The sequence below is a fragment of the Labeo rohita genome, chromosome 14 (genome assembly GCF_022985175.1).
Source record: "Labeo rohita strain BAU-BD-2019 chromosome 14, IGBB_LRoh.1.0, whole genome shotgun sequence".
Taxonomy (NCBI): Eukaryota; Metazoa; Chordata; class Actinopteri; order Cypriniformes; family Cyprinidae; genus Labeo; species Labeo rohita.
The window spans coordinates 24470050-24496957 of record NC_066882.1 but is presented as its reverse complement, the minus strand read 5'-3'; the positions used below and the strand labels follow the sequence as shown (position 1 = coordinate 24496957).

Below are 26908 nucleotides of genomic sequence, written 5' to 3'. Positions count from 1 at the left end.
AACCACCAGACTGGTCTAGCTAGTTGCTACCCGTGAAGAACTTTTCAGATTCATTGGTTTCAGGACGGATCGGGCCCCCTGTGTGACCACCCCCGTCACTCTCTTCACAGAGAAAAAGTCCACCTGTAACCACTCATGAGGGTTATTAGTCTGTAGAACCAGAAAGAAGAGAGGGAAGACAGAGAGACAAAATATAAGATGATCAGTTCAACAATTTCTTTACAGTATTGAAAAATTGAATGTGCACACTCAAACAAAACACCCGTGTGCAGAATGAATGCACCAAACTAATGGTTTGCACCTTAAGAAAAGGCGATCGGGCTCAGTGCACAGTGTTATTATACAGGAATTTCAGTATTGATTTTTTTTAACTGGTGTTTTACCAGTAATTTGAATTATGCATTGCATTGTGTGGTGTTTGTATGAAAACCTTTTTCAGCCATTGAATACAGTTTTTTAAAAAAGGTAATTGCAGCTTTTTATCTCGCAATTGTAACTTTTTTTTTTTTTCTCAGAATTGTGAGATATAAACTCGAAATTTTGACTTTTTCTCTGAATTGTTTAATATAAACTCACTATTCTGACTTTTTTTCTCAGAAGTGTGTAATATAAACTCACAAGTTTCTTTTTTTTTTTATCAGAATTGAGATATAAACTTGAAATTCAGAATTTGGAGACATACAGTAAACTCACAAATCTGACTTTTTTCTCACAATTGTTTAATATAAACTCACAATTCTGACTTTTTTCAGAATTGTGTGATACAAACTTGAAATTCAGACTTTTTTTCAGAACTGTGTGATATAAGCTCACAATTGCTAATTATGAAGTCAGAATTGTGAGGTATAAACTTGCAAATTTGATTTTTTGTTCTCAGAATTGTAATATATAAATTTAAAATTCTGACTTTTTTTTTCTCAGAATTGTGAGATAAAATCGCAATTGTGAATTATAAAGTCAGAATTGTGAAACTCGCAAATCTGACTTTTTTTTCAGAATTGTGTAATATAAACTCGCAAGTTTCTTTTTTTTTATCAGAATTGAGATATAAACTTGAAATTCAGACATTTTTTTCCTCAGAATTTTGAGATATACAGTAAACTCACAAATCTGACTTTTCTCAGAATTGTGAGATAAAATCGCAAATACGAGTTATAAAGTCAGAATTGTGAGATATAAACTCACAAATCTGACTCTTTTTTCTCAGAATTGCGGAATATAAACTTGCAATTTACTTTTTTTTTCTCAGAATTTTAAGACAAACTCAAAATTATGACTTATTTTCTCAGAACTGTGATATATAAATGTGAAATTATGACTTTTTTCTCACAGTTGTGAGATATAAAATCGCAATTGCGAATTATAAGTCAGAATTGTGAGAAATAAACTCGCAGATTTGACTTTTGACAAATAACATTTGTCAAAGAAGCACAAAGCACAGAGACTCTGAGGAAATCAAGGCAGTCTTTTTATTTCAACAATTAAACATTAAATATTTGAAAAAATAATAATCTTACTTCTGTTTTACAGTGCAAAATACAAAAGTTCAGCATATTGTGGATTCAGTAGTTATTCCAGACCAGAATATACAAACAATCTTCCAAGACTTTGTGATATGCATGAGTACATTTATTCGAAAAATAGATATTGGTAGTTTATTTACTATAATAATAATAATAACGTCTCAAAAGCAGACAGTAGAATGAGCAGCGTACTAATCAGAACACTTATAATGTACAACCAACCAGATTCAAAACACATAAATCATCATATCACATGACGAAAACCTGTTCTAGACATAAAACTATGTAGTGCATATGTGGGCTCTGTTTGAAGTCAAACTGAGCTGCCTACTGAGACAGCATTTATGGGCAGTCTCCCAGCTGACAAGTGTACGAAACCACTCTAAAACCACCAGACCGGTCTAGCCAGTTGCTACCCGTGAAGAACTTTTCAGATTATTCACATAATATATGAGGCTTCAGTTCAGTTATGATGCAAATGTATGGTTTGGGACAGAGCTGTGTGTTTTAGATGTTACCAAATTAAGTCAAAAACTGTCTTTCAACCACAATGGATCGATGTGACTTTCTTTCAAAGTGCTGGTTGGGTGTCACAGCCCAAAAACTCCAGTCGCAAGGCAATATCGTTGACCCAGCCTTTCGGGTGAATCCGTATAAAGCGAGTGAACAGGGGAGGATCAAACACGCTCAGCGCCTCCTCATCATGCTCGCTGTTTCCCTCAAAGATCTACAGCAGGATGGAAAAGAAACAAAACACCATAGACATGGATGAGTGACTTATGAAACCAAGAACATGTTCATCAAAACTGTTTTTCGTGAGGCAAATTATAGTGGTACCTTCTCAGTGTCTGTGCCCTGCTCCTTCACGCTGGTCCATTTGTGACCATCACTGCTAACAGAGACGGTAAATTCAGTGACTATCATTGGTTTCAGGACGGATCGGGCCCCCTGTGTGACCACCCCCGTCACTCTCTTCACAGAGGAGAAGTCCACCTGTAACCACTCATGAGGGTTATTAGTCTGTAGAACCAGAAAGAAGAGAGGGAAGACAGATAAACAAAATATAAGATGATCAGTTCAACAATTTCTTTAAAGTACTAAAAAATTGAATGTTCACACTCAAACAAAACACCCATGTGCAGAATGAATGCACCAAACTAATGGTTTGCACCTTAAGAAAAGGCGATCGAGCTCAGTGCACAGTGTTATTATACAGGAATTTCAGTATTGATTTTTTTTAACTGGTGTTTTACCAGTAATTTGAATTATGCATTGCAATGTGTGGTGTTTGTATGAAAACCCTTTTCAGCCATTGAATACAGTTTTTTTAGAAAAGGTAATTGCAGCTTTTTATCTCGCAATTCTGACTTTTTTTCTCAGAATTGTGTGATACAAACTCGAAATTCTGATATTTTTTCTCAGAACTGTGAGATATAAACTTGCAAATTAGATTTTTTTGTTCTGAGAATTGCGGAATATTAACTTGCAATTGACTTTTTTTCTCAGAATTGTGAGATATAAACTCAAATTCTGACTTATTTTCTCAGAATTGTGAGATATAAAATCGCAATTGCGAATTACAAAGTCAGAATTGTGAAAAATAAACTTGTAAATCTGAATTTTTCTCATAATTGCAGAATATAAACTCACAATTCTGACTTTTTTTTCTCAGTATTGTGAGATATAAAATCGCAGTTGCGAATTATAAAGTCAGAACTGTGAGAAATAAACTCGCAAATCTGACATATTCTCAGAATTGCAGAATATAAACTCATAATTCTGACTTTTTTCTCAGAAGTGTGTAATATAAACTCACAAGTTTCTTTTTTTTAATCAGAATTGATATATAAACTTGAAATTCAGACTTCTTTCCTTAGAATTTTGAGATACACAGTAAACTCACAAATCTGACTTTTTTTCTCAGAATTGTGAGATAAAATCGCAAATACGAATTATAAAGTCAGAACTGTGAGATATAAACTTGCAAATCTGACTTGTTTTCTCAGAATTACGGAATATAAACTTGCAATTTACTTTCTTCTCAGAATTGTGAGATATACACTCAAAACTCTGACTTATTTTCTCTCAATTGTGATATGTGAAATTTTTTTCTCAGTTGTGAGATATAAAATCGCAATTGCGAATTATAAAGTCAGAATTATGAGAAATAAACTCGCAAATCTGACTTTTTTCTCAGAATTGTGTAATATAAACTCACAAGTTTCTTTTTTTTAATCAGAATTGAGATATAAACTTGAAATTCAGACTTATTTCCTCAGAATTTTCAGATATACAGTAAACTCACAAATCTGACCTTTTTCTAAGAATTGCGGAATATAAACTTGCAATTTACTTTTGTTTCTCTCAGAATTGCGTGATACAAACTCAAAATTCAGACTTTTTACTCAGAATTGTGAGATATAAAATCGTAAATCTGAATTTTCCTCATAATTGCGTAATATAAACTCGCAATTCTTACATTTTTTCTCAGAATTGAGATATAAACTCGCAATTGCGCATTATAAAGTCAGAATTGGAAGAGAAAAACATTTTTCTCAGAATTGTGAGTTTATATCTTGCAGTTCTGACTTTATAACATGCAATTGCAAGTTATCAAGTCAGAATTGTGAGATATAACCGGTAATTCTGAGAACATATCAATCTTTTTTCCCCCTCAAAACTGGACTCTATAATTTCCAATTGCAAGTTTTGTATCTCAAAATTCTGAGAAAAAAGTTAGAACTGAAAAAGAGTTTTTATCTTGCAATTCTGACTTTTTTTCTCAGAATTGAGATATAAATTCACAATTAAGTTAGAATTGCGAATTTGTATCATGCAATTATGAGAAAAGTCAGAATTGTGAGCTAAAAAGTTGCAATCAAAAAACTTGCATTTTTTTATTTTTTATTTTTTATTCAGTGGCGGAAATGGGCTTCCATATGTTTGAGGTTTAAAGGAAGCATTCGTAAACTTAATGTATATGTCGCAGCAATGTCGTACTTATAATTTCCTTTTACGACTTACCATTTCTAAGCATATTTCTTAGAAAGAAATGACACTTCGCCTTTAAGAAGCACAGATTTCCATAGGTATAAATTGAAAGTTATAATGCAGAGTTGATTTCCATGTAGAAGAGAGCTGTAAATCACACTTTATTAAAATAAAAAATCTATCTCATAAATCCACCTGACTGACAGCACTTGGCTCTCTGTGCTTCTCACTCAAAGAGGAAGTAGAACGAGCAATAACTTAAAAACCATTAAGAGAGTGAGACAATGGAGGGATCACCTCACTTTCACACAGACAGACAGGATAGAGGAAACACTCTCACAATGGGCTTATAAAACACAAAGTGTAGAGAGAAAATTCACTTTCACTCTCTAAGAACAACATACAGTGATTGAATAGATAGATAGATAGATGATAGATGGACAAACATATGGACAGATACCTTAGGTCTCCATGCATTTGCTCGCCCCTCCTGGTGGAGTCTAGCGAGGTCGGGACTCCAGGACAGTAACCACTTGTTTAAGAAGGAGGAGGCGCTGATGCTACTGCTGTTTATCTTCCTGCGCTCCATTCCCAGTGGCATAGAACAACCTGACAAACACACAAACAAACATGCTCATATCCTTTTGAAGCAGTGTGATTTTACTACCATTGACATACACATCTTTATTCATATTTTGACTTTGTTTATATTGTTCAATTTAAAATGTTTATTTTAATTTTCATTAAAGCTTTTTAGTATTGTGCATTTTTATTTATTTTTTGCAACTACAATATATTTATTATCACCAAAATATTTATGTATATCTACATTTATGTCAAAGCCAGATATCTTGCTACTCATTTCATTTGCAAAGATGTAAGCCAGTACTAAATAATGTGTTTTTACACACATGTAAGTCTTAAAGGAGAAGTCCACTTCCAGAACAACAATTCACAAATAATTTACTCACCCCCTTGTCATCCAAGATGTTCATGTCTTTCTGTCTTCAGTCGTGAAGAAATTATGGTTTTTGAAGAAAGCATTTCAGGATTTTTCTTCATATAATGGACTTCATTGGTGCCCCGATTTTGAACTTCCAAAATGTAGTTTAAATGCAGCTTCAAAGGACTCTAAACGATCCCAGCCGAGGAAGAAGGGTCTTATCTAGCAAAACAATTTTTTTTTCAGAAAATAAAAATTTGTATACTTTTTAAGCACAAAAGCTTATGTAGCACAGGCTCTGGGATGCGCGTTCACGTACTATTGAATCACGTCGAAAAGATACGCAGAACGTAGGCGAAACTACAGACCCAGTGTTTACAAAGCGAACGCGCAAAGACTAAGAAAGTGCAAGTAAGTCAAACGCTGTTTACGAACAAAAAGGTACAATGATGTCGGTCGATTCTGAAATTGTAGGAGAAAATAAGATGGAGTTTTTTGACATACTTTACACAGATGATGAACTTAGACGTGATTCATAGTAGTGATGATCGTTTTACCGACTCGGACCTCTGAGTCTCGTTCAGCAAAATGAACGAATCTTTTTTCGAGTCATTTCGTTCCCTTTGAAGCCCTTTGAAGCCGCATTTAAACTACATTTTGGAAGTTCAAAATTGGGGCACCAATCAAGTCCATTATATGGAGAAAAATCCTGAAATGCTTTCCTCAAAAACCATAATTTCTTTACGACTGAAGAAAGAAAGACATGAACATCTTGGATGACAAGGGGGTGAGTAAATTATTTGTAAATTGTTCTGGAAGTGGAGTTCTCCTTTAAAGGAGAAATGTCTATTGTTTCAGTTTCAGTTAACTATAATAACCCTGGTTTGAAGAACATATTAGCCTAAAAACATTTATACTGCAAGGGTCTTGTTTTGGAGAAGTGTCTCTGAAGAGCTATGCATTATTCAGCTCTTTCAGTTTAAAGAAACTTTTTGACTCAAACTTTTCTCTGAAGCTTTGGGCGTTGAGGCTTGAAGAGAGAAAAGGTGTTGAAAAGCAAGAGAGTAAACAAGGAACGGTGTAGTTAGAAAGCTTTGAAGCTTGAATGAAAGTAGGAAGTTGATCTTTCTGATGCTACGGCGAGATGAAACACTCATGAACTAACATAGAAACATCCAGAGCTTTAAGATTTCCATTTTAAATCACTACATGCTGATAAATCATTCCATTTAAGAAAAAACGAGAAGTGTACTTTGCAAAGTGTCTTAGAATAGTTTCTAGTTGATGCATTGTATGGATTTCTCATCTATCACATCTTTGTCTTTTCCTTCAGTTTTACATTAGAAAGTGCTGTCATCAATCTGCGTGTTTATACTCACTATTGAGGTCACATCCCAGCAGCTCAATCCTCAGCGTGGGCTGCTTCTGAAAGGTCATTGGGTGAATTCGGATGTAACGACCCACAATGGGCGGAGAAAACAAGTTCTCCTTTATTCTGGAACCATCCATGTTTCCATTAAAGGTCTGATCAATTAATCAAGAAAACAGATGTGAATAATACAGAAACTATGAAGGATACAAAAATAGTCCAATTAGGATATTGCTTATTTTGAAATCAAAGCAAATCAGTTTCAGTGGAAAAATAAATCATAGGAGTGAGTCTCATCATGGGTTTCTTAAAGGGATAGTTCACCTAAAAATTAAAATTAGCCCATGATTTACTCACCCTCAAGCCATTCTAGGTGTATATGACTATATTGTTTCAGCCAAATGCAGTCTGAGTTATATTTAAAAATGTACTGGCTCTTCCACGTTTTACAATGGCAGTAAATGGCTGTTGAGTTTTTAAAGCACGATAAACTGTATAAATCCATCATAAAAAGTAATCCACATAGCTCAAGGGGGTTAATAAAGGCCTTCTGAAGTAAATCACATTACATAATGTGTTTATGTAAAAAAAAAAAAAAAATTTTTAAATTAAAGCTATTTAATAAACTGTAATCTCAACACTCTAAAAAATTCTGGGTTCAGCCCGTTGGTGTCAGACCGTTTGGACTGTTTTTGTGTGTTTTTTTCCCCTGTGTTGCCCTTATTTGGTCTTTCCATTTCCGTCTCTAATTATTACGTCACTGTCTAATCGTTTACACCTGTCTCCCCCTGATTTGTCCTAGTATTTAAGTTTGGTTGTGTCCTCTGTTAGATCGTCCGTTCTTAATTGTCATTCCGTCAGTTTGTATGTTTCTCCGTCAAGTTACGTTGTGTTTGCTGGTTCCCTGCTGTTTCCTGTCCGTTCCTGTTTCCCTGTGGATTATATTAATAAAACTCTATGCATTGGACCTCCTCGCTCATCCTGATCATTCCCAGCACACAACACCGTGACAGTTGGGTCATTTTATTGGGTTATTTTTAATATTTTTACCCAGGTGTTGGTTTATTTTTTAAAAATGCTACTTTTAAATGTTTTTTTTTTTATATCTAAAATGCTTGTTAAACGAGTTCAAATGTATGTAATACTGTAAACTATGCTGTATTCAACTAAATAAATTCACTTTGTCTTGTATTTTGTCCATGTGTTCTTGCTTAATAAATGTTCATCTTTTAATTATTGCTGTTGCCTCTAGTAATTCTGTGTGTGTTTATAAGTTCCAGTTCATTTTAAACCAGCAATATAATAATTTTTAAACAATAGCTGACTTAAAAATAACCCAGCATGTGTTCTGTCCAATATTTACCCAGCGCTGGGTTGCCAAATAACCCAAGTTGGTTTGTTTTTAACCCAGTATTTTTTAAAGTGTTGCTTCTGCTAACTGTGTTTACGAGAGAGTGTCATTCCAGCGGATGATGTAGGAGTAGCGTAAGCTTATAAAGTTTGAAATATGGATATTTTTCTTACACAAACACATCGATTTGCTTCAGAAGGCCTTTATTAAACCCCCAGAGACGTGTGGAGCACTTTTTATGATGGATGGATGCACTTTAGTGGGCTTTTAAATCTCAACACCCATTCACTGCCATTATAAAGCTTGGAAGAGCCAGGACTTTTTTTAATATAACTCCGACTGTATTAGCCTGAAAGAAGATAGTCATATACATCTAGGATGGCTTGAGGGTGAGTAAATCATGGGATGTTTTTTTATTTTTGGGGGAACTGTTGCTTTAAGATTGTAATGTTTAATGGGCGGAGGATTTAGAAAGGGTTTGTGGCTGGCTACAATATTTCTTAATAGCTCCTAAAATATGGTTATCACAAAGTAAGTGATAGGGTTTATCTTGGCAATTAAAAAAAAAGAGTATGATATACTATGTTAACATATTTATGTATATCTATATGTATATCAATGCCAGAGATGTTGTTTCTCATTTAATACTTAAAGACATTAGGCAATCTTAAATTATGTTACATATGTAAGTCTTAAAACACTTTCAATTTCAGTTCAACCCTCAAATTTCCATTGCAAATTGTTATTAATCATTTTATTTTTGAGCTGTTAATGGTGCTACTAAAATAGGCTTAATTTTCTTTGAGTGAATTATAAGTTTTAATTTCTTTTTTTGACTTTGATGTGAAATATCTTGTGAATTCACTCTAAAGAAACAGAAATAGGGTGGTCATTACGCCAAATGTAATCAATGAAAGAAATATTAACTAACATTATAACAGAACTATATAATGTTAGTAAATAAGGGAGTATGGCCCCTTTAAATCAGTTAAGTTTAGAGAAATTCAGAAGTTGGTACTGACGTAAGATGACTTGGTACTGTTTCCTTGGTAGGTAGTCCAGTTCTCCTGGTCGATGCTGTAACTGACAGTGTACATGATAGTGAAATACTCGTTCAAACCCATCGAGGTCTTTGCACCCTGTGTCTGAATTCCATGAAGAAGCATAGGCCTCAACAGATCCACCTAAAACACACATATAGTAACAAAGAGAACAGATATGGAAGGTTATCTTATTCCGTTTCCAACAATGAATTTGTGCTTATTTACTAGAGCAATTTATAGCAATGGACTTTTTTACAAATGCCCAGGACTTTCCCAGGCTTTTCCAGGAATTCCACTATCCTGCTAAAAATAGTGAATTGTTTTATATCCTACACCTTTTCTCTCTTTCTCTTGCTTCCGGCACTAATGAAGCAAAGGTCAAATAACAACTACTGTACAAACCTATTTATAATATTTAAAAGTATTCCCCACTTTGTCTTGCTGACAGTGGTGCAAAGAGTCACTATTGTACGTGGCACGCTGTGAGATATGAGCCACAAATAAATCATTGTGTGTCAACTATAAAAATGAGTCATCGCAGTCCATGACTAGGTCAGCATTTAGCATGGTTCCTTAAAAATGAGCCAAAGAACTGCATGTTATGTCTGCAAAAAAGAGAGATTTCTTTTACCTGGAGCCAGGAGTCTGTGCTTCTGCCCATCCAGGCATTAATAGAGCCAGATAACTCAAGTCTGGCTAAACTTGGCTTCCAGTCACCTGTAAGAGAAATGGGATTTCAACAGTTCAATAAATGTGGAAAATATTTGATTAAAAACTAGTTTTTGTGGCTCATTTTTCAAGACAAATATACTGGGATGAAATAAAAAATCAAATTTACTGTACATATTAGACAATTAAATATGTTTATTCTACTATTATTTTGTGTGTTTTATATTGCATTTTGTTGCTCCTCCTATGGTTATTATAGTTAACTAAAACTAAACACTACAAGTTTTTGAACAGTAAGACTTTTAATGTTTTTTTAGAAAGTCTCTTCTGCTCACTAAGCCCGCATTTATTTGATCCAAAGTACAGCAAAAACAGTAATATTGTGAAATATTTTTACTATTTAAAATAACTGCTTTCTATATTAATGTATTTTAAAACGTAATTTATTCCTGTGATCAAAGCTGAATTTTCAGCATCATTACTTCAGTCTTCAGTGTCACATGATCCTTCAGAAATGATTCTGATATGATGATTTGCTGTTCAAGAAACATTTATTATCATTATTATTATTATTATTATTATTATTATCAATATTTAAAACAGTTACAGAGTACATTTTTTTTAGGATTTTTTGATGAATAGGAAGATCCAAAGATCAGCATTTATCTGAAATAAAGCTTTTTGTAACATTATACACTATACCATTCAAAAGCTTGGAAGAAATTATAGAAATTAATACTTTTAAGGAGCAAGGATGCTTTAAATTAATCATTGATCAAGTGATGATAAAGACATTATTAATGTTACAAAAGATTTCTATTTCAAATAAAAGCTGTTTTTCTGATCTTTCCATTCATCAAAGAAACCTGAAAAAAATCGACTCAGTTGTTTTCAACATGTTAATAATAATAATAATAAGCAAATCATAATATTAGAATGATTTCTGAAGGATCATATGACTGGAGTAATGATGCCAAAAAATTCAGCCTTGAAATAACAGGAATAAATTACATTTTAAAATATATTTAAATAAAAAACTGTTATTTTATATAGTAAAAATATTTCAAAATATTTCTGTGTTTGCTGTACTTTGGATCAAATAAATGAAAAACCTAATTCAATAAAACTATAACAGTATATCAGTGATGCTAAAATACCCCTGTCTCTTACCATTGTGGTCCGAGGCTGTTATTTGCTTGTTGTCAATCCATCCCGACTGCATTCCTAATGGCTGAATGCATTCTGTTAAACAAACTCAATCAGTTTCAGGTGCCCTCTAACTATAAGTGACTCAAAACATGATGTCAGAAATAAAATCCCAAGAAAGATCTGTGACAGAGTCCCATAGAGGAAGAGAGTTAAAGCTCTTACGTGGGTTGTAGACCAGTAGTTTGGCCCTCATGCCTGCCATCTGATGTTCTCCTATAGTGCACTCTATCAACCAGGTGCCTACAATGGCTGGCCTCATCTCCACCGTCCCAAAAACCCCTGCCAAATTGAGACAGATTTATTATCATGAACTTTGACAGCAAAAAACATTCTTAATAATTGAGCACTGAGCATGGTAGAATGATTTCTGAAGGATCATGTGACACTAAAGACTGGAGTAATGATGCTGAAAATTCAGATTTGCATCACAGAAATAAATTACATTTTAAATGATATTCAGATAGAAAATAGTTAGTTTAAATTGGAATAATATTTGACAATATTACTGTTTTTACTGTATTTTTTATCAAATAAATGGAGCCTTGGTAAGCATAAGATAAATATATTACATTTAATGAATTTTGATTTGTAAATCTACCTTACTAAAAGACATGTAAGGTGTCAGGTGAAGGTTGTGTGTATAGTTTACCAGGATAGAGATTGAAAACTCCCATGCGATGTTCCTGATTATTTCCAACCCCGAACGGCAGTCCGTGGAAGTGAACGGCGTGAAACTCGCCTTGACTTCCAACGTTGAGGAGATGCCAGCGAGCCGTCTCGTATTGTTTAACAATCAGGCCCGGAAGCGTCTCTGACACGTAGCCATTAATAGCTACAAGTACCAATAAAACACAACACAACACAATAATTATGGCTGTTGTTACATTTCCTAATACACCAAGGCTATAGGTTCAATTTTCCCCAAGGAATGCATACCTTGTAAACATATACCTTGAATGCATTTTAAGTTGCTTTGGATAAAATCATCTACCAAATGCTTGCATGCAAATAAACATGAGTCAGTGAATTTCCAAATTGTTGTTTATATTTAGAAAACTGGGTGTTTGGAACTTTGGCAATTACCTGAATTAGTTCAGCATGTTACATTATACGTTCTGTTTCTCATACTAAAGAGTAATAGGAAAGTGTTTGCGTGCGTGATAAAATAACCAAATTACATAAGTTACACAATGACAGGCATAAACACATGCGCCCATTTTGTGTTATTAGCGTTGTCATAGAAACAAATCATTTTTGAGACAGAGAACATAAACAGATCGTTTCATAAGAGATGAATGCTGTGTTAATCATAATTTATGAAGATGTACCCGCAAACTTGTTGCTCATCTCGAACCACGGGTCGTCTACTTTGGCCTGGCAGGGTGGCGTGCAAAACTTCCTGATGTTGTAATCGAGGTACCAGCTCTTTGTTTCATCAAAGGTGGTGAAGAGAAGGAAGAAGTCTGTCACGTCAGGCTGAAGCAAGACGCGTGGGCGGAGGGTACCAGGACGACATATCATCACCGGACCGATTAGACCAGAATTTATGTCCTTCTCCTGGTGGATGCAAGAAATACAGATGTTATTTAACATTACGTAAAAGTGACTTGCATTGCAATCATCTGTTCTCTGGGAAATTTTTGTTGAGTGTCATATTTGATTAGGTAGTGAGAATATGGTGATGGATTTTTCTACAAAATGATTTATGGATAATATTTTGTTTTGACACAAATTTCATTTGATTGGATTTTGATTTACAAGTTTGTGATTCGCTTCAATATTGTTTATTTTGTATATATATATATACAGTACTGTGCAAAAGTCTTAGGCCACTAGCATTTTCACCAGCTAAAAAATGGTTTAAAGTAAGTTATTTCCATCTTTTGCTGCAGTTTACATTTCCAAACATTCTGTTTGCCATTAATTGTAACAATCTAGTGAGATTTTTGTTTGCACAAGGAGTCTGACAACAGCCAGTGCTCCACACAGACATCTGATCTCACCATCATCCAGTCTGTCTCTGGAACGACATGAAGAAACAGAAAAACTGAAACAGACTAAATCCAGAAGAACTGTTTCAACATCTCCATGATGTTTCAAATAACCTACCTGCAAAGCTACCTGAAAAACTCTGCTCAAGTGCACCTAGGGCAAAAGCTACTTTAAATGCAAAGGATGGTCACATCAAATGCTGATTTATTTTAGTTAATAGAAGTTCATTGATAAAGAAAATCTATTTGTGACATTGTTTTTGACAGCACCCTCATTTTATGTGCCTAACTGTCTAAAAATTGTAACAGTACTGTAGCTTTGTAGGTGTAGGTCTCTTAAAGCATCTTGGAGATGTTGCCACAGTTCTTCTGGATTTAGTCTGTCTCCGTTTTTTCTGTTTCTTAAGACAGACTGGATTGAATGATGGAGAGATCACATCTCTGTTTGCACAAGGAGTCTGACAACAGCCTGTGCTTCATACAAAAATCTCACTGGATTATTACAATTAATGGCAAAATGAATGTTTAGAAATGTAAACTGATATTTCCTACTGACACACTACAGCAAAAGACCGAGTTTAACTGACTTTAAACCATTTTTAGCTGATGAAAATACTAGTAGCCTAAGACTTTTGCACAGTACTGTATATATATGGCAAAATCTTTCAACTAATGCTGTAAAATATACATGGGAGTCAGTTGGCACTCCATTCCTATAATATTGAAGGTTGTAATGAACTGAGATGTATACAAACGGTTAAAATATACAAAGTTTTTATAATAAAAAAGTTACAAGTACTTAATTATATTTCTACTCCAATTCGTTTTTTGAAATACAAACATTTAAATGGTGGCTGTCATAAAAACTGATGAATTTATTCAAAAATAAACGTTGAAAAACAGTAAAAAAAATTATAATACATATGTTATATAATAAATACATATTACGCAAAATGCACCTTTCTAGAGTTAATTTATCTAGCTGACTAACGAGTTTATGGTCACCGAATATGTTTTCTCTGAGGTAAATGGGACGTTACGTGACATATTGTTTATATTCTGTTATACTGACGTCTTTCCGCGGTGGAAACACTGATTTAGCGATTACATAAGACAGCGATCTGTAGCTCCACATTAAACAGCGCCAAAATGGCATTTATTGTTTGAATGCTGTAATAACATGGGCAGAATTTGAAATCTGAGACTTTTGTTTTATATCAGAAGTCACAAAGCATAAAGCTCATTGAGATTTATTAGATGGGAGGTGAACATGTCCTTTCATTAACCGAAGACAGGCTAGACTGCTAGATTCTATCGTTTGTAAAAAATAAGAATTGATTAAAATCTAGAAATCCATATTTTTTTTACCCAGGCCTGATGGACAAGTAAATCTAAGTTGCTTAAGTCCAGCAAGTGTTCAGCTTCAAATGTTGCTAATATAAAAGTTATTTTAAGTTTGTGGTATAAAAATCAGATTTCACAGCAAACAGACACCTGAACCTTGAAGTTGACCTGATGTTTTTACAATAATACTAAAGTTTTTTACTGACTAAAAAGTCTAAACTATCAATCAGACGACAGAAGACGTAGTAGATTGTGTGCAACACAGCAGCACAGTTTTCATCACGTTGATCATTTAGAGGCCTTTCATGTATCAAATATGATACCGGAGGCTTTATAGAGGGTTTGCACTTAACAATTTGGTCCTGGATGCATGGCCATATTGGAGATACATGGATGTAAGCAACAACATAGATTTCACAGTTAATGCACTACTGATATGTTGTTCTGCTAATTTATGCTGTCTAAACCATGGAAAAAAGTGTGGAAGCTGCTAAATCACATAGAGAAGGACTAAGTAAGCATGAAAGGCCACAATATTTTGACAAACTAAAGTTGATAGATACATATGAGTAGTATTAATTAAGATATTAGCCTAATATTTCACCTACCTGACTGGAAATGATCATAACAAACACAGATGTTGTCAAGATTCTTGCCCTGGAACTCCTAGTTGAGACAATTTTTTGCACTCTTCTCCTAGATTTGATTTAACTTTTGGTTATAAATGTTTTTCCTGGTTTGACCAATTAGTACAGCCCACATAACAATAATTAACCATTTTCAGAAGCAATAATAAACCCAATATGCGAGTTTTGTTTGGATCAGCAGCATTGTTTACGTTAAGTTGGGCCAGTATGGCCAATTGATGTCGCAACATGACAGAAGGCAACATGAAAATCTATGTTTTTTGTTCTTCTACCTAATGTTGATATGCGTGTAGTAAATTGAATTACCATGTTGACATTGGAATAGTAGGCCCCAGTCTTGCAGTTAAACTCTGATGCTGAGGGACCTTGTCTTCTGGAGATTCTCCAGTTGTAAACCCTCTCCTCCCCTGGAGGAACTGGATCACCTGGTACTTCCTCGCCCTTGGCGCCTTCTGGGCCCATTCCAGGGCTAAAACTCCCCTGCGTCTTATCGTACACTCCATGCAAGTGGAAAGAGTACGGTCTAGATGCCAGGTTTTTGAAAACCACCTTTGCAAAAGAAATGCAAGAAATTAGTGTGTGAAATGATAAAAGTGCAGTCAGCTTGATACATTAAATAAAGCAACTTATAATAGAGCAGAATAAGCAATTTGTCACAGAGCCAGCAATCTTCGCAGTATGTAATGCCACATTTATTAGAACATTAGATTAGGAAATAAGCTAGAGCAGGAGATAACATTAGTGAAATTTCCTGAAAATTTCATGGGAATTTTCTGTTGTCTTTGATGTAGAACTACACAAAGCACAGCCCACACATTAGTCACTTTCAAACCAAGCAGCTTTCTGTTGGTCAGTGCAGCTAATTAAACCAGTCTGTGTGGAAAATCTTTCACCTTCACTTGAATTTCTATTGACTGGATTTTACCCATGAAAATTCCACCAAACCACCGTAAACGTGACTGCACCTTAAGAATGCAATATTTAGTTACATTCAGAGGCTTGTTTTCTTAGCTCCTATTAATGTAGAAACTTACAGTAAGAACATCATTGATTTCTGCCTTCAACACAGGACCCATAATGCCAAGGTGCTCATCCAGTTCTCCTCGTTTGATTGGATGATGGAAATCTCTGTCCTGATAGGCTCTGAATACCACTTTTTTATAGGCTGGGAAAAACTTTCTCATTCCCCTCCGCATATCTCTGTGGACAAATGAAATTTTTATTATTACCTAACATTAGAAAACAGCAGAGATTCTTTAGAAATATCTACTAAAATGACCAAAAATGTGTTTGTGACACATCAGAATGTTTCATTACCTTTGTTTGATGAGCTGAGCTGGTTTATTGATCCCATAATCCCACATGATTTCCTCTGCTGCGATGTAGTAACTTCTGAACTTTGATTCTGTGGATCTAATGCCGACATTATCTTCAACATGATGAACCAAATCGAAAACGCTTCCTTCATCGCCATAATCGTCATAGTCACTTGCCAGTGATTTCCTGCCATAGGTCTGGTTATCTGATGAATTTGACTCCAAAACGGATTCAAAATCTGGTTGGAACTTCTTTGGATCGTTGTAGTTATAGCTATGAATATTTAAACTTTCCTCCATCTTGTCCTGCTTTACACCAGAACTTCCAGAGTCTTCCAGAACTTCGTTGTTGCTTAGAACTTTCACATCCACTTTGGTTATTTTATCTTTGCTGACACTCCAAAGCTCCCTTCGATTTCTCACTTTCTCTGACTTTTCCTCCACAGAGTCATTTAGAAGCTGGTTACTCGGCAGGTTTTTATCTTTAAAAAGGAATTTTCGAAATAATTCATTTGTTGGATGTGTTTTGAGTTTATCTTCATCCAACTGTATGTTTGCAACATTCAATTCTTTGTTTTCTGTGGTAGGATCAATCTCAGATTCAAGGAGGGACCTTTTCCGACGCTCCAATGAATTTCCGCCCATCTCCCTGTCCAGTTGATCCAAAATATCCTGTGGAATACCGCCCTGTGATAACGCATCCACATCGTTTTCCCGCTTTACAGGAATATATCTTATCTCACACACACGGGTTCTGTTTTGTCTCTCATTGTCTGAGATCATGTTTACTTGCTCAGTCGCAGAATCCATCCCAGTCCTGTTTCGGCACACCCGAACGGCGATAGTGCGGTTTTTTTTCATTGTGCCTCGTGGACTTGGGAAGTTCTGTTCAATGAACTCGATGAATTCGTCTTCGTAGTCTTCGTTGTCCACCACGGGCAGGACTCTTTCACAGTTAACAACCGTGTAGCGAACACTCATGCCTCGCTGTTTCAAAGATGGGTCAAATGCGCTGACCTCCCATTCACCTACAAAGTTCAAACATCAAACTTAATGTCTTCATAATCTTTAATTGATAACTTGCTTTGCCCCAAACCAAAAGGTTTTAATTTTAGTTTTAGTTAATGATAATAACCCTTCTTATTTTTAAACCATTCCAACCAATATCTTGACCTCTGACCCTTACCTAGCATCTCCACTTCAGTGGTGACTGTGTCTCCAGTCATTGGGAAGAGAGTAAGGACAGTGCCGTATGTTTTATCCCTCTCAAATGTATTTCCTGTGAAGTAGACTGACAGGAAGTTGTTTTGTATGCCAATGCTCGCCACATGCCAGAGTATGACATCGCCAACACACATCCTGAATTGTAGTTGGTTGAACATAAACCCGTTAACAGCTGAAACAGACAGACAAAGTCTAAATGAAAACGTGATCTGCAATTTAACATGAAAAATGTAGATTAATCCCATTTTCATGCAATACAAACACTCAAAGCAACCCCAGATTATTCAGTAATTTACATTCAGAGACTAAAAATCAACACCCACTGTGCATGACATTTGAATTGTAGAAATCTGGATCATTGCGGTCAATCTTAGTTGGATCTTCACTGCTTCTTTTAATGTTGTCCTCAAAGTACCAGCTTTTGTTTTCATCAAAAACGGTGAACAAGAGCTTCTTCTCTTTATCTGAAGTTACCTGTGAAAACATGTTATTAATAATTTCCAACCATTCATTCATCCATCCAAATAAACCAACATAGGCTTCATGGAAAAACATGACTCTACCAACAGTTTTACATAAAAAAAGACCTACATGCATGCAATTCACTGCAGTTTTCAGATGAAATGAACACTAGTGGCAGTAAAACACCAACAAGTGTTATTCCTTTTCATGCAAATTTTAATTATCTACTAATAAAGACTATTTTCCACACGGTTCCGGTATTACAATACTATTTTACGATCTCAAAAACCTTTACCATAGTGATTTATTTGTAAACTAACACATTTGCATGTTTGCATCACATTACTATCTATGTACACATGGCTTATCTGCTATGGTAAACTTGCTTGGTAGTGCACCCGGTACAGCATTGCACTTGTGATGCGAAATGTTCAGAAATTTACAGAAGCAAGATATAATGACATTGTTTTTTTGGCAAATGTGTTTTATCTTTTGCTTTTAACGTGATTTTAGCACCATTTACTGGACATTTCACTTTGTAAGTGCCGCAAAATGCGCAAGAAGCAACGTAATATCGTTTTGCAAAAACTTTGCGACAGGAACATTTTTTTCAGTCAATCTAGTTTGAGATAAACAGATCTATATCAGAGTTTCTTCTCACCACTCTGCCTCTTTTGTCCAGAGATTGGGATTTGCAGATGATAAGGGGTCCCACCAACCCAGACGCCACGTCCCGAACGGGATCCACCATACTCTGGTATAAGCGCGTGAGGCATCGTGGGTCGGTTTCTGTGGGTCCATCTTCTGCTGTCAGTTTCCAGAGGTACGTCATTATCTCACCCGGGGGAACGGCCAGAGAACGAAGGTCCACCTGTTTGTCTTCAACACACAAAGCAAGAAAAATAAGTCAAATTAAGTTCATTTGTGTTCAGTTGACTAGATTAATTTGACAACTGACATGAAGGTTGTTAGCCAGGGTTATCCATAAAACAACATTTTTGTTACTTAAAATAAAAAAATCGAACTGAAATAAAATAAACAACTTTTATTTAAGCCAATTGTCAAGGCAGCCTTTCTCATTTTTGTTTTGTTTACTTTCAAGTACTAAAATAACCAAAACTAAGACTTAAATAAAATTAATATGAACTGTATAGACATATTTAATAACTGATTATTATCAGCTATGATTGGTTCCCAACTCCCAGGAAATCCTGCCTTTTGTGTTCTGAATGAACAATATAATGGCGTTAATGGGAACTTTTGGGACTAATTAGTTAATGGGACTACTTTTAAAAAAGTAAGTGAACAACTCACACACTTTCTCGTTTTTGTTTAGTTTAACTTCAAGTACTATAACAAACAAAACTAAAAGTTAAATAAAAATTAATATGAACTACAACTCCCAACAAAAAACACAACAAAATTACTAATAAGTACTAAACCCAATGTGTCAGGCAAATGTTTGTACATTTGTACAAACAAATGCTTTAATTCCTTCCTACACTTCCTATATAGCTGTGCTGCTGTGTGTGTATCTATATAAAATTTCTCTTATGTGTAATGTGTAAAAACATGAAATGCAACACCTCATACCTTTGTTTGTGTTCTTCAAAGGCTGAACGCTGGTTAGGCCATTTGGATAAATGTTGAATGCTCGACTGGCCATATTTTTAAAAACAATCTGATAAGAAAAACAAAAGAGTGAATTTTAGAATATCAAATTGAATTTTCAACACTTTAAAGTTGGCATGAAATGAAAAAGCCTATTTTCTAAATGGATCTTCATGTCTTTCTTTCTTCAGTTGTAAAGAAATTATGTTCTTTGAGGAAAACATTTGCCTGTAAGTTTGAACTTCTAAAATTCAGTTTAAATGCAGCTGCGAAATGATCTAAACAATCCCAGCCAAGGAAGAAGGGCCATATGTAGTGAAATGATCGATTATTTTCTAAAAAAAAATGTACAGTTTATATACTTTTTAACTGAAATGTTCGTCTTGTCTAGCTCTGCCATGCACATGCAAACTCTTTGTAATCCGGGTCAATAGTTAGGTTAGGGTATGTCGAAAAACTCTCATCTCATTTTCTCCTACAACTTCAAAATTGCTCTACATCGCTGTTTTACCTTTTTTTTGTAAAGGACATTTGACCTTCTTTACACTTTCACTTTGTAAACACTGGGCTGGTACTTCTACAGCGATGTAGGATGATTTTGAAGTTGGAGGAGAAAATGAGATGGGAGTTTTTCAACATACCCTAATTGTATTGACCCGGATTTGCATGCGCACCTTTCTTCCTCGGATGGGATTGTGCAGAGCCCTCTGAAGCTGCATTTAAACTGCATTTTGGAAGTACAAACCAGGGGGCACCATTGAAGTCCACTATATGGAGAAAAATCCTGAAATGTTTTCCTCAAGAAACTTAATTTCTTTATGACTGAAAAAGGAAGACTTGAACATCTTGGAAGACATGAAGGTAGGTAAATTATCTGTACATTTTTTGTTCTGGAAATGAACTTCTTAACAGTTCATCCATGCATGTTTCACACTACTTTTTTTCCTTTTTTGATTCACTTGAATGTACCGATATGGATGAAAGGGTACGTCACTCCTTCCACTTCATTGCGGCGTTAAATATCTAGAGGAACTGTCAATTACCTTGTCCAGCAGTTTTTGAACTTATTGAATTGGAAGATAATTAGTGAATAACAACAAATGTTCCTCACAGAAAGATCATGCATAACGTCATATGGACTTTATGGATTTTTATGATACATTTATAGTAATTTTACATCTTTTTCTGAAGCTTAAAAGCTTCAGTACCAATTGAAATGGAAAGTCCCGACCAGTCTTTCTCTGTTTCATGAAAGAAATACATTTGTACAGGTAAATAATAGGATGAATAAATGGATTTTGGGTGAACTATCTCTTTAAATCTACATTCTCTACCTGAAACTTGTCTCCCACTTCCCCTCTGAGCTCTGGCCCCATCAGCATTTTGCCAGTGGTTTTCTTCACAGTGAAGGTCTTGTCTGTGTACTCCACGAAAGCCACTTTCTTATAAACGGCACCTAAGCGCTGAGGACCTTTTCTGAACCACTCAGATGCTGATGATGATGAAGGCCTGAAGGCATAAAAATCAATATTATGTACAGTCGGTTTCACATCATTCATCTTAGGACATGCTCAGAGTCATACCGCTCGCCGCTTTGATATGAAAAGTCCCAGTCCATCTCCTCTGCGGCGATGTAATGAACCCACACTTTAGGTCTTCCCTTGGCACTCGATCGAAGCACTGATATAGGGCCTCCTTGCTTGAACACAATGGAGAACATGTTGTCTTCATCCTCCTCGTCATCTTCTTCACGTATGACATTTCGTTTGTCTGGGATCGGGGCCACCACAGGATCAGGACAGTTGTCAACGGTAAAGAACGCATTCATACCAGCTGAAGAAGAGAGTTAAATCAAACATCAGTGATTTACACTCTTATTCAGTTACATTTCTAAAGCAAACTCCTTGCACATTCATTGAGATGATCAAAGTGCAAAGTACATATTTCTCAGGTCATCTTGACCTAAATCTCTCCCTTTGTTAAACAACTTCTTGTCCAACAAAAGACCATATGATTGCCTTATCAGACTGCCCCATTGCAACTTTTGCCTCAATTTTACTTAAAACGTCCAATTTAAAAAGATCTATAACCTACAATTTTTGTGAAGAAAGTCTTACCTGTCTGATGAGAGTGGATCTTGCAGGAGATCAGAAAATTCCCGGCAGCAGTCGGCTTCATCAGGGCCGTAGTGAAGGTCATGGGCGTCATTTCTACAGTTACCCGCTTATGATCAAACACCTTTAGTGTGTGTCCTTCAAACTGGATGCTGTGGATCTCTGGGGTCGAGCCAAGACCGATAAGATGCCAGGACACCACTGGACTCTTCTGGCACATGGTTAGACCTGATGAAACAACAATTACAGAATACACTGGAGAATTATTTGAGCTCATTATAGTGCATGTCCACCCCAGAGAACTCTTATTTTTTAAGAAATAAGAGTGTAACTAAATGAAAAAATAAGAAATAATTTATTAATAAATGTAGTTTACTCCAGTTTTTGGTGTCACATTATGCTTTGGGTTAGTAAGATTTTGAGACTGATCAAAATTGACAATAAAGACAATTGTAATGTTACAAATGCTGTTCTTTTGAACTGTCTTTTTATCAAAGAATCCCAGTTTCCACAAAAATATTAAGCAGCTGTTTTCAGCATTGACAATAATAAGAAATGTTTCTTGAGCAGTAAATCAGCATATTAGAATGGTTTCTGAAGAATTATGTGACACTGAATAGTGTAGTAATGATGCTGAAAATTCAGCTTTGCATCGCAAGAATAAATTACATTTTAAAATATATTCAAATAAAAAAGTTATTTTAATTTTGATTTTATTTATTTAATATTTTTTACTGTATTTTTGATCAAATAAATGCAAGTTTGGTGAGTAGAAGAGACTTCTTTCAAAAACATTAAAAAACCTTGATTATTCCAAACTTTTGGTAGTGCATTTTTATATTTTGCATGAAGAAAATGAAACCATTTTTGTAACTTTTATGGGTAGGCAATATGATCAAAATCACAATATGAGCATTTCATGGTATGAAAATCATTTCATGGCATTTCATGGTATAAAAAGGAAATACTAATACTAGCCTAAATAAGAAAATTTAAAAAACAGTCAACAATTAAATAAGAATAAGAAACTAATTTCAAGCAATAGGACAAAAAAACAAATATATATATATATATATATGCTAAAAATCATTAGGATATGAAGATCATGCTCCATGAAGATATTTTGTAAATTTCCTACTGTTAAAAGTAGTATGCATTGCTAAGTACTTCATTTGAACAACTTTAAAGGTGATTATCTTAATATTTTGATTTTTTTGCACCCTCAGATTCCAGATTTTCAAATAGTTCTCTAGTATTTCTTGTTGTATGCTTGTTACATCAATGGAAAGCTTATTTATTCAGCTTTCAGGTTATGTAAAAATCTCAATTTCAAATTTCAAACCCTTAGGACTGGTTTTGTGGTCCAGGGTCACATATATAAAAGTGATTTAGTCAAGAGCAGTGAGAGATTTGCTCTCTTTTGTTTGATTAACATGAATGACTGCTGTCACTTTAAGAGCTGCCCGGATCCAACATACCGTTACACGTATGTTTTCCTTCTCAGCTGTTTGCTTTCACTGAAGACCTAATTGCTGTTTTTACGAGGATACTTGCAAAGACAGGCATTTTGACGCATAAAAGTGGGTGCATTTAACAATTTAAGGCCTACAAAGTGGCAAAAATACCTTAGTTCAATACTCCCGTGCTTTAAGAGCCATCTTCAATGTCTCTCAACGTTAAAAAAACATGTTTTTAAACTGCAATGTTTAAAAACGTGTGAAAACGATATGTTTTTGTGATCACTTAGCACAGAAACGTCACGTAAGCGTGTAACCATGATAGAGACAATAGTCCAAATTCTCTACCGATTGACATATTTCTACTAGTTAATTGCGTATACCAGTATATAACGAACCCCTATTTAATTTATGATATAATTTTAATTCCAATAAAACATAAATTCTACTCTAAAATGTATTATTTCTGTGTGAAAAATCTCATTCTCAACACTGTAATGATAGTCACTATGCTGATCGCACCTGGTAAAGTTGAGTTGATGTATCCATTGATGGTGTGGAACTGGGTTGGACTGGTCGTTTTCTTCAGTTTCTCTGTTCGACCCACTTCCCTGTACCAACTTTTACTCTCATCAAAGACAGCAATAAGCAAAATGAACTCCGGAACCTTCCGCTGTCTCTCCTCAGTCAGAGCCTCTGAAAGAGGTCAAATGTTAAAGGACATGTCAAATATATATCAACATTCTCATTCAGTATATTAGAACAATTCAGCATTATTAAGCAATAGAGTCACACCTGTTTTACAGATGAGTAGAGTTCCAACAAGTCCACTATTAAAGTCTCGGACAATGTCCACCTGTGATGAGTAAATGTAGGTGAGACAGTCTGGGTCTGATGTGGTCGGCCCGGAGTTGGGGGAAATGTCCCACACGTACTTGTAGTAACCACCAGGAGGCACTGCATCATCCACTCGCTCATTAACAGAACTTGAGTCCTCGTACCCCGCGCCTGCCATTGAAAAGCAGAAGGATGTTGAGGTTTAGCTTTACACATTATGGGTTTTCAAACCCATCCGGATATTGCTGTATATCTCAGGATATTGCTTTTGTTTTGCTGGGTAAGGCCCAACTTACTATATGCTGGTTAACATGGGGAAATCACATGATTTTTATGCATTATATGGAATTCGTGAATATTTCCAGTGTTACAAAACAAATACAGAATTCCAAACGTTTTACACTATAAAGAAACATCTGTGGAATGGGAAGATTCCATGATGTTAAAGGTTCTTCATAAAACCACCAATGCCAATTAGGAACTTTAGGGATTTTTTTTTAGAGTAATTGAATTACAAGAAGATAAATGCAAATTCCATTCTTTAGTTTTACCTTCTGAGTGTTTCCAGTACGGAATCCCGATGGGAGAAATACTGAATGATTGTGATGCAAAGTTTTTGAAATGCACCACAACCCTGTCGTTCACCACCGTTCTGATAATGGGACCTTGAATACCTGAAACAGATAATTTAACATAATTTAACACTGTTCATTTAATTCTAAACTTCTTGATGGTTTTTTTTTTTTTATTTATTTATTTTTTTTTTAAGAATATAAAGTTTATACTGACCAGCCCATGGAGGTTTTGACTTTGGTGTTGTAAAAGTGGAATCGGTGTATTCCGTATATATAGCCTTGATATATTTCTGGACACCAGATGCAAATTTCCTGTTAGGAATTATTATGCTGTTACTAGACATATTAACAATACAGTGCAATGCAGCATAATACAATGCGACTTTATTAATCCACTAGAGTTAGCAATTTATTACTAAATATTTAACGGAACAGATCACCCAAAAATGAAGATATCCAAGATATAGATGAGTTTGTTTCTTCATGTAAACAGATTTGGGAAATTATGCAGTACATCACTTGTTCTCCAATGTGCAGTGAATGGGTGCCGTCCAATGAGAGTCCAAACAGCTGATAAAAAACATAATAAAATCCACATACTTGTGGATTATTGTGATTCTTTGCATTCATTTATACTATTTTGGAAGCAACAATTTGAAGTTAACGTCTCGATTGATTTACTTCTAACAAACACACTTTTTTTTTTTTTTTTGCTTCACAAGACGTTAATTGATGAACTGGAGTGGTGTGGATTACTTGTGAATTATTATGATGTTTTTATCAGCTGTTTGGGCTCATTCTGATGGCACCCATTCACTACAGAAGATCCGTTGGTGAGCAAGTGGAGTAATGAAACATGGTCTCAGGGTATGTTACATTTTCAGCAAATTTTCATTTTTGGCTGAACTTTGCATTTAATAATTACACATTGTATTTTATAATTTTAGTACAGCTTATAACAGAACATTTTGTCTTATAAAGGATTATACATGGCTGCAAGAAATATGCTTATTCAGCAAATTATGTACTGCGGTTTTACATTAACGGGTGTGAACTGTTATCACGCTCTGTTCTGAAAACACCAAATCAAAGCGTGTTTGTTCTGACCGCATGTTCACTATTCGTGGTCTGAAAATCACTATGAGAATATATTATATGTAAATAACAGACAGGCTACTGATCACTAAAACAATCAATCAAACTATGAATGAGACTGACCGTGTCTAATTGGAAACTGTGTTCACATTCATTATGCTCTATTTAACTATACAGCTTGGAAGCATAATTGAAATTTGGACAGCCCTCAAAGTTTTTGCCTTTGAGGCTTGCTGGACTGAGTCCATGTCAACTAATGAAAACACCAAACACTTTCTCAAAGATATTTCCTTTTGACTAACTGATGACATTATGCTTGATGGTCCGATTCCAGTGTACTCAGTTGTGTTTTGAGAACACTGTGTAACAAAACGACATAATGGGTGTATAATAAATCTTTCTGGGTAGCAATAATTGAAAAGCATGTTATTTTGTGTGCATAATAGTATAAATGCCCACCTCTGGTTTGCAGTAGGATCTGCTGTGTCTGTAAACACATATTCCCACTTAGTTTCCACTGCTGCGATGAAGAACTCCAGAGTCTTTGCCAGGACACAGGAAGACTTCAGAGACACCGTGAGGGAGAGGAGGAACAGCACGACCTTCATCACTGAAGCACAAGTTGAACACGCTGAATGAATGTGATGCTGAGATGTATGTCTGAGACATATTTAACTGCACAGGAAAAGTGTTTAGGGAGGAGCTAGTAGAGTGAGACAGAGAGAGCCTTCATGATAATCATGAGTAATGATGAGTGTTTGAGTCATAGAAAGAATGAAAGAAAGAAAGGATGAGTTTGCTGAGTGCAATATTTTGCAATTAACAGTATTTTTAGCTCTTTTTTTCCTGATGTTCAGCGATACTTGTCGTAAGCACTACTAACAGTTGTCATCATTTACAATTAATATTTAATTACATCAGCACTGGAAACAATGTACCGCTCAAAGCAGAAGCACTTCCATTCTCCTTAACTAGAAAAAAATTCCCGTTTTTTATCAGGGCTGTGCTTTTTTGACTAAAACAGCTCCAACATAGACATAAATATATAAGAATTATGAATAAAGAATAGCTATTCATTAAATATGTAGTTTAAACAAAATGAAATATCTAAACATTTACACTAACATGCAAACTCAG

At 35.1% G+C, this 26908-nt stretch overlaps 1 protein-coding gene across 2 annotated transcripts; it reads right to left on the bottom strand.

The window, feature by feature from the left end:
* f8 (coagulation factor VIII, procoagulant component) lies at positions 1-26431 on the bottom strand. 2 transcript variants are annotated; one of them, XM_051127302.1, is made up of 25 exons: positions 26231-26430; positions 24891-24988; positions 24653-24775; positions 24060-24272; positions 23787-23960; positions 21811-22035; positions 21277-21526; positions 21028-21202; positions 19676-19763; positions 18744-18961; positions 17944-18094; positions 17583-17792; positions 16398-17424; positions 16115-16280; positions 15387-15629; positions 12427-12655; positions 11748-11930; positions 11261-11377; positions 11060-11131; positions 9852-9937; positions 9200-9361; positions 6837-6981; positions 4975-5123; positions 2361-2543; positions 1446-2250 (listed from the first exon to the last, which is right to left on the bottom strand). In XM_051127302.1, exons 1-25 carry the CDS (start codon positions 26377-26379, stop codon positions 2095-2097), a joined length of 4992 nt encoding a protein of 1663 aa, XP_050983259.1. In that variant the 5' UTR covers positions 26380-26430; the 3' UTR covers positions 1446-2094. The 2 variants fall into 2 exon arrangements, with proteins under 2 accessions (XP_050983260.1, XP_050983259.1); XM_051127303.1 differs by lacking the exons at positions 1446-2250; positions 2361-2543 and adding an exon at positions 1-150 and having other exon boundaries at positions 26231-26431.
* Between the last annotated feature and the right edge of the window lie 477 nt (positions 26432-26908).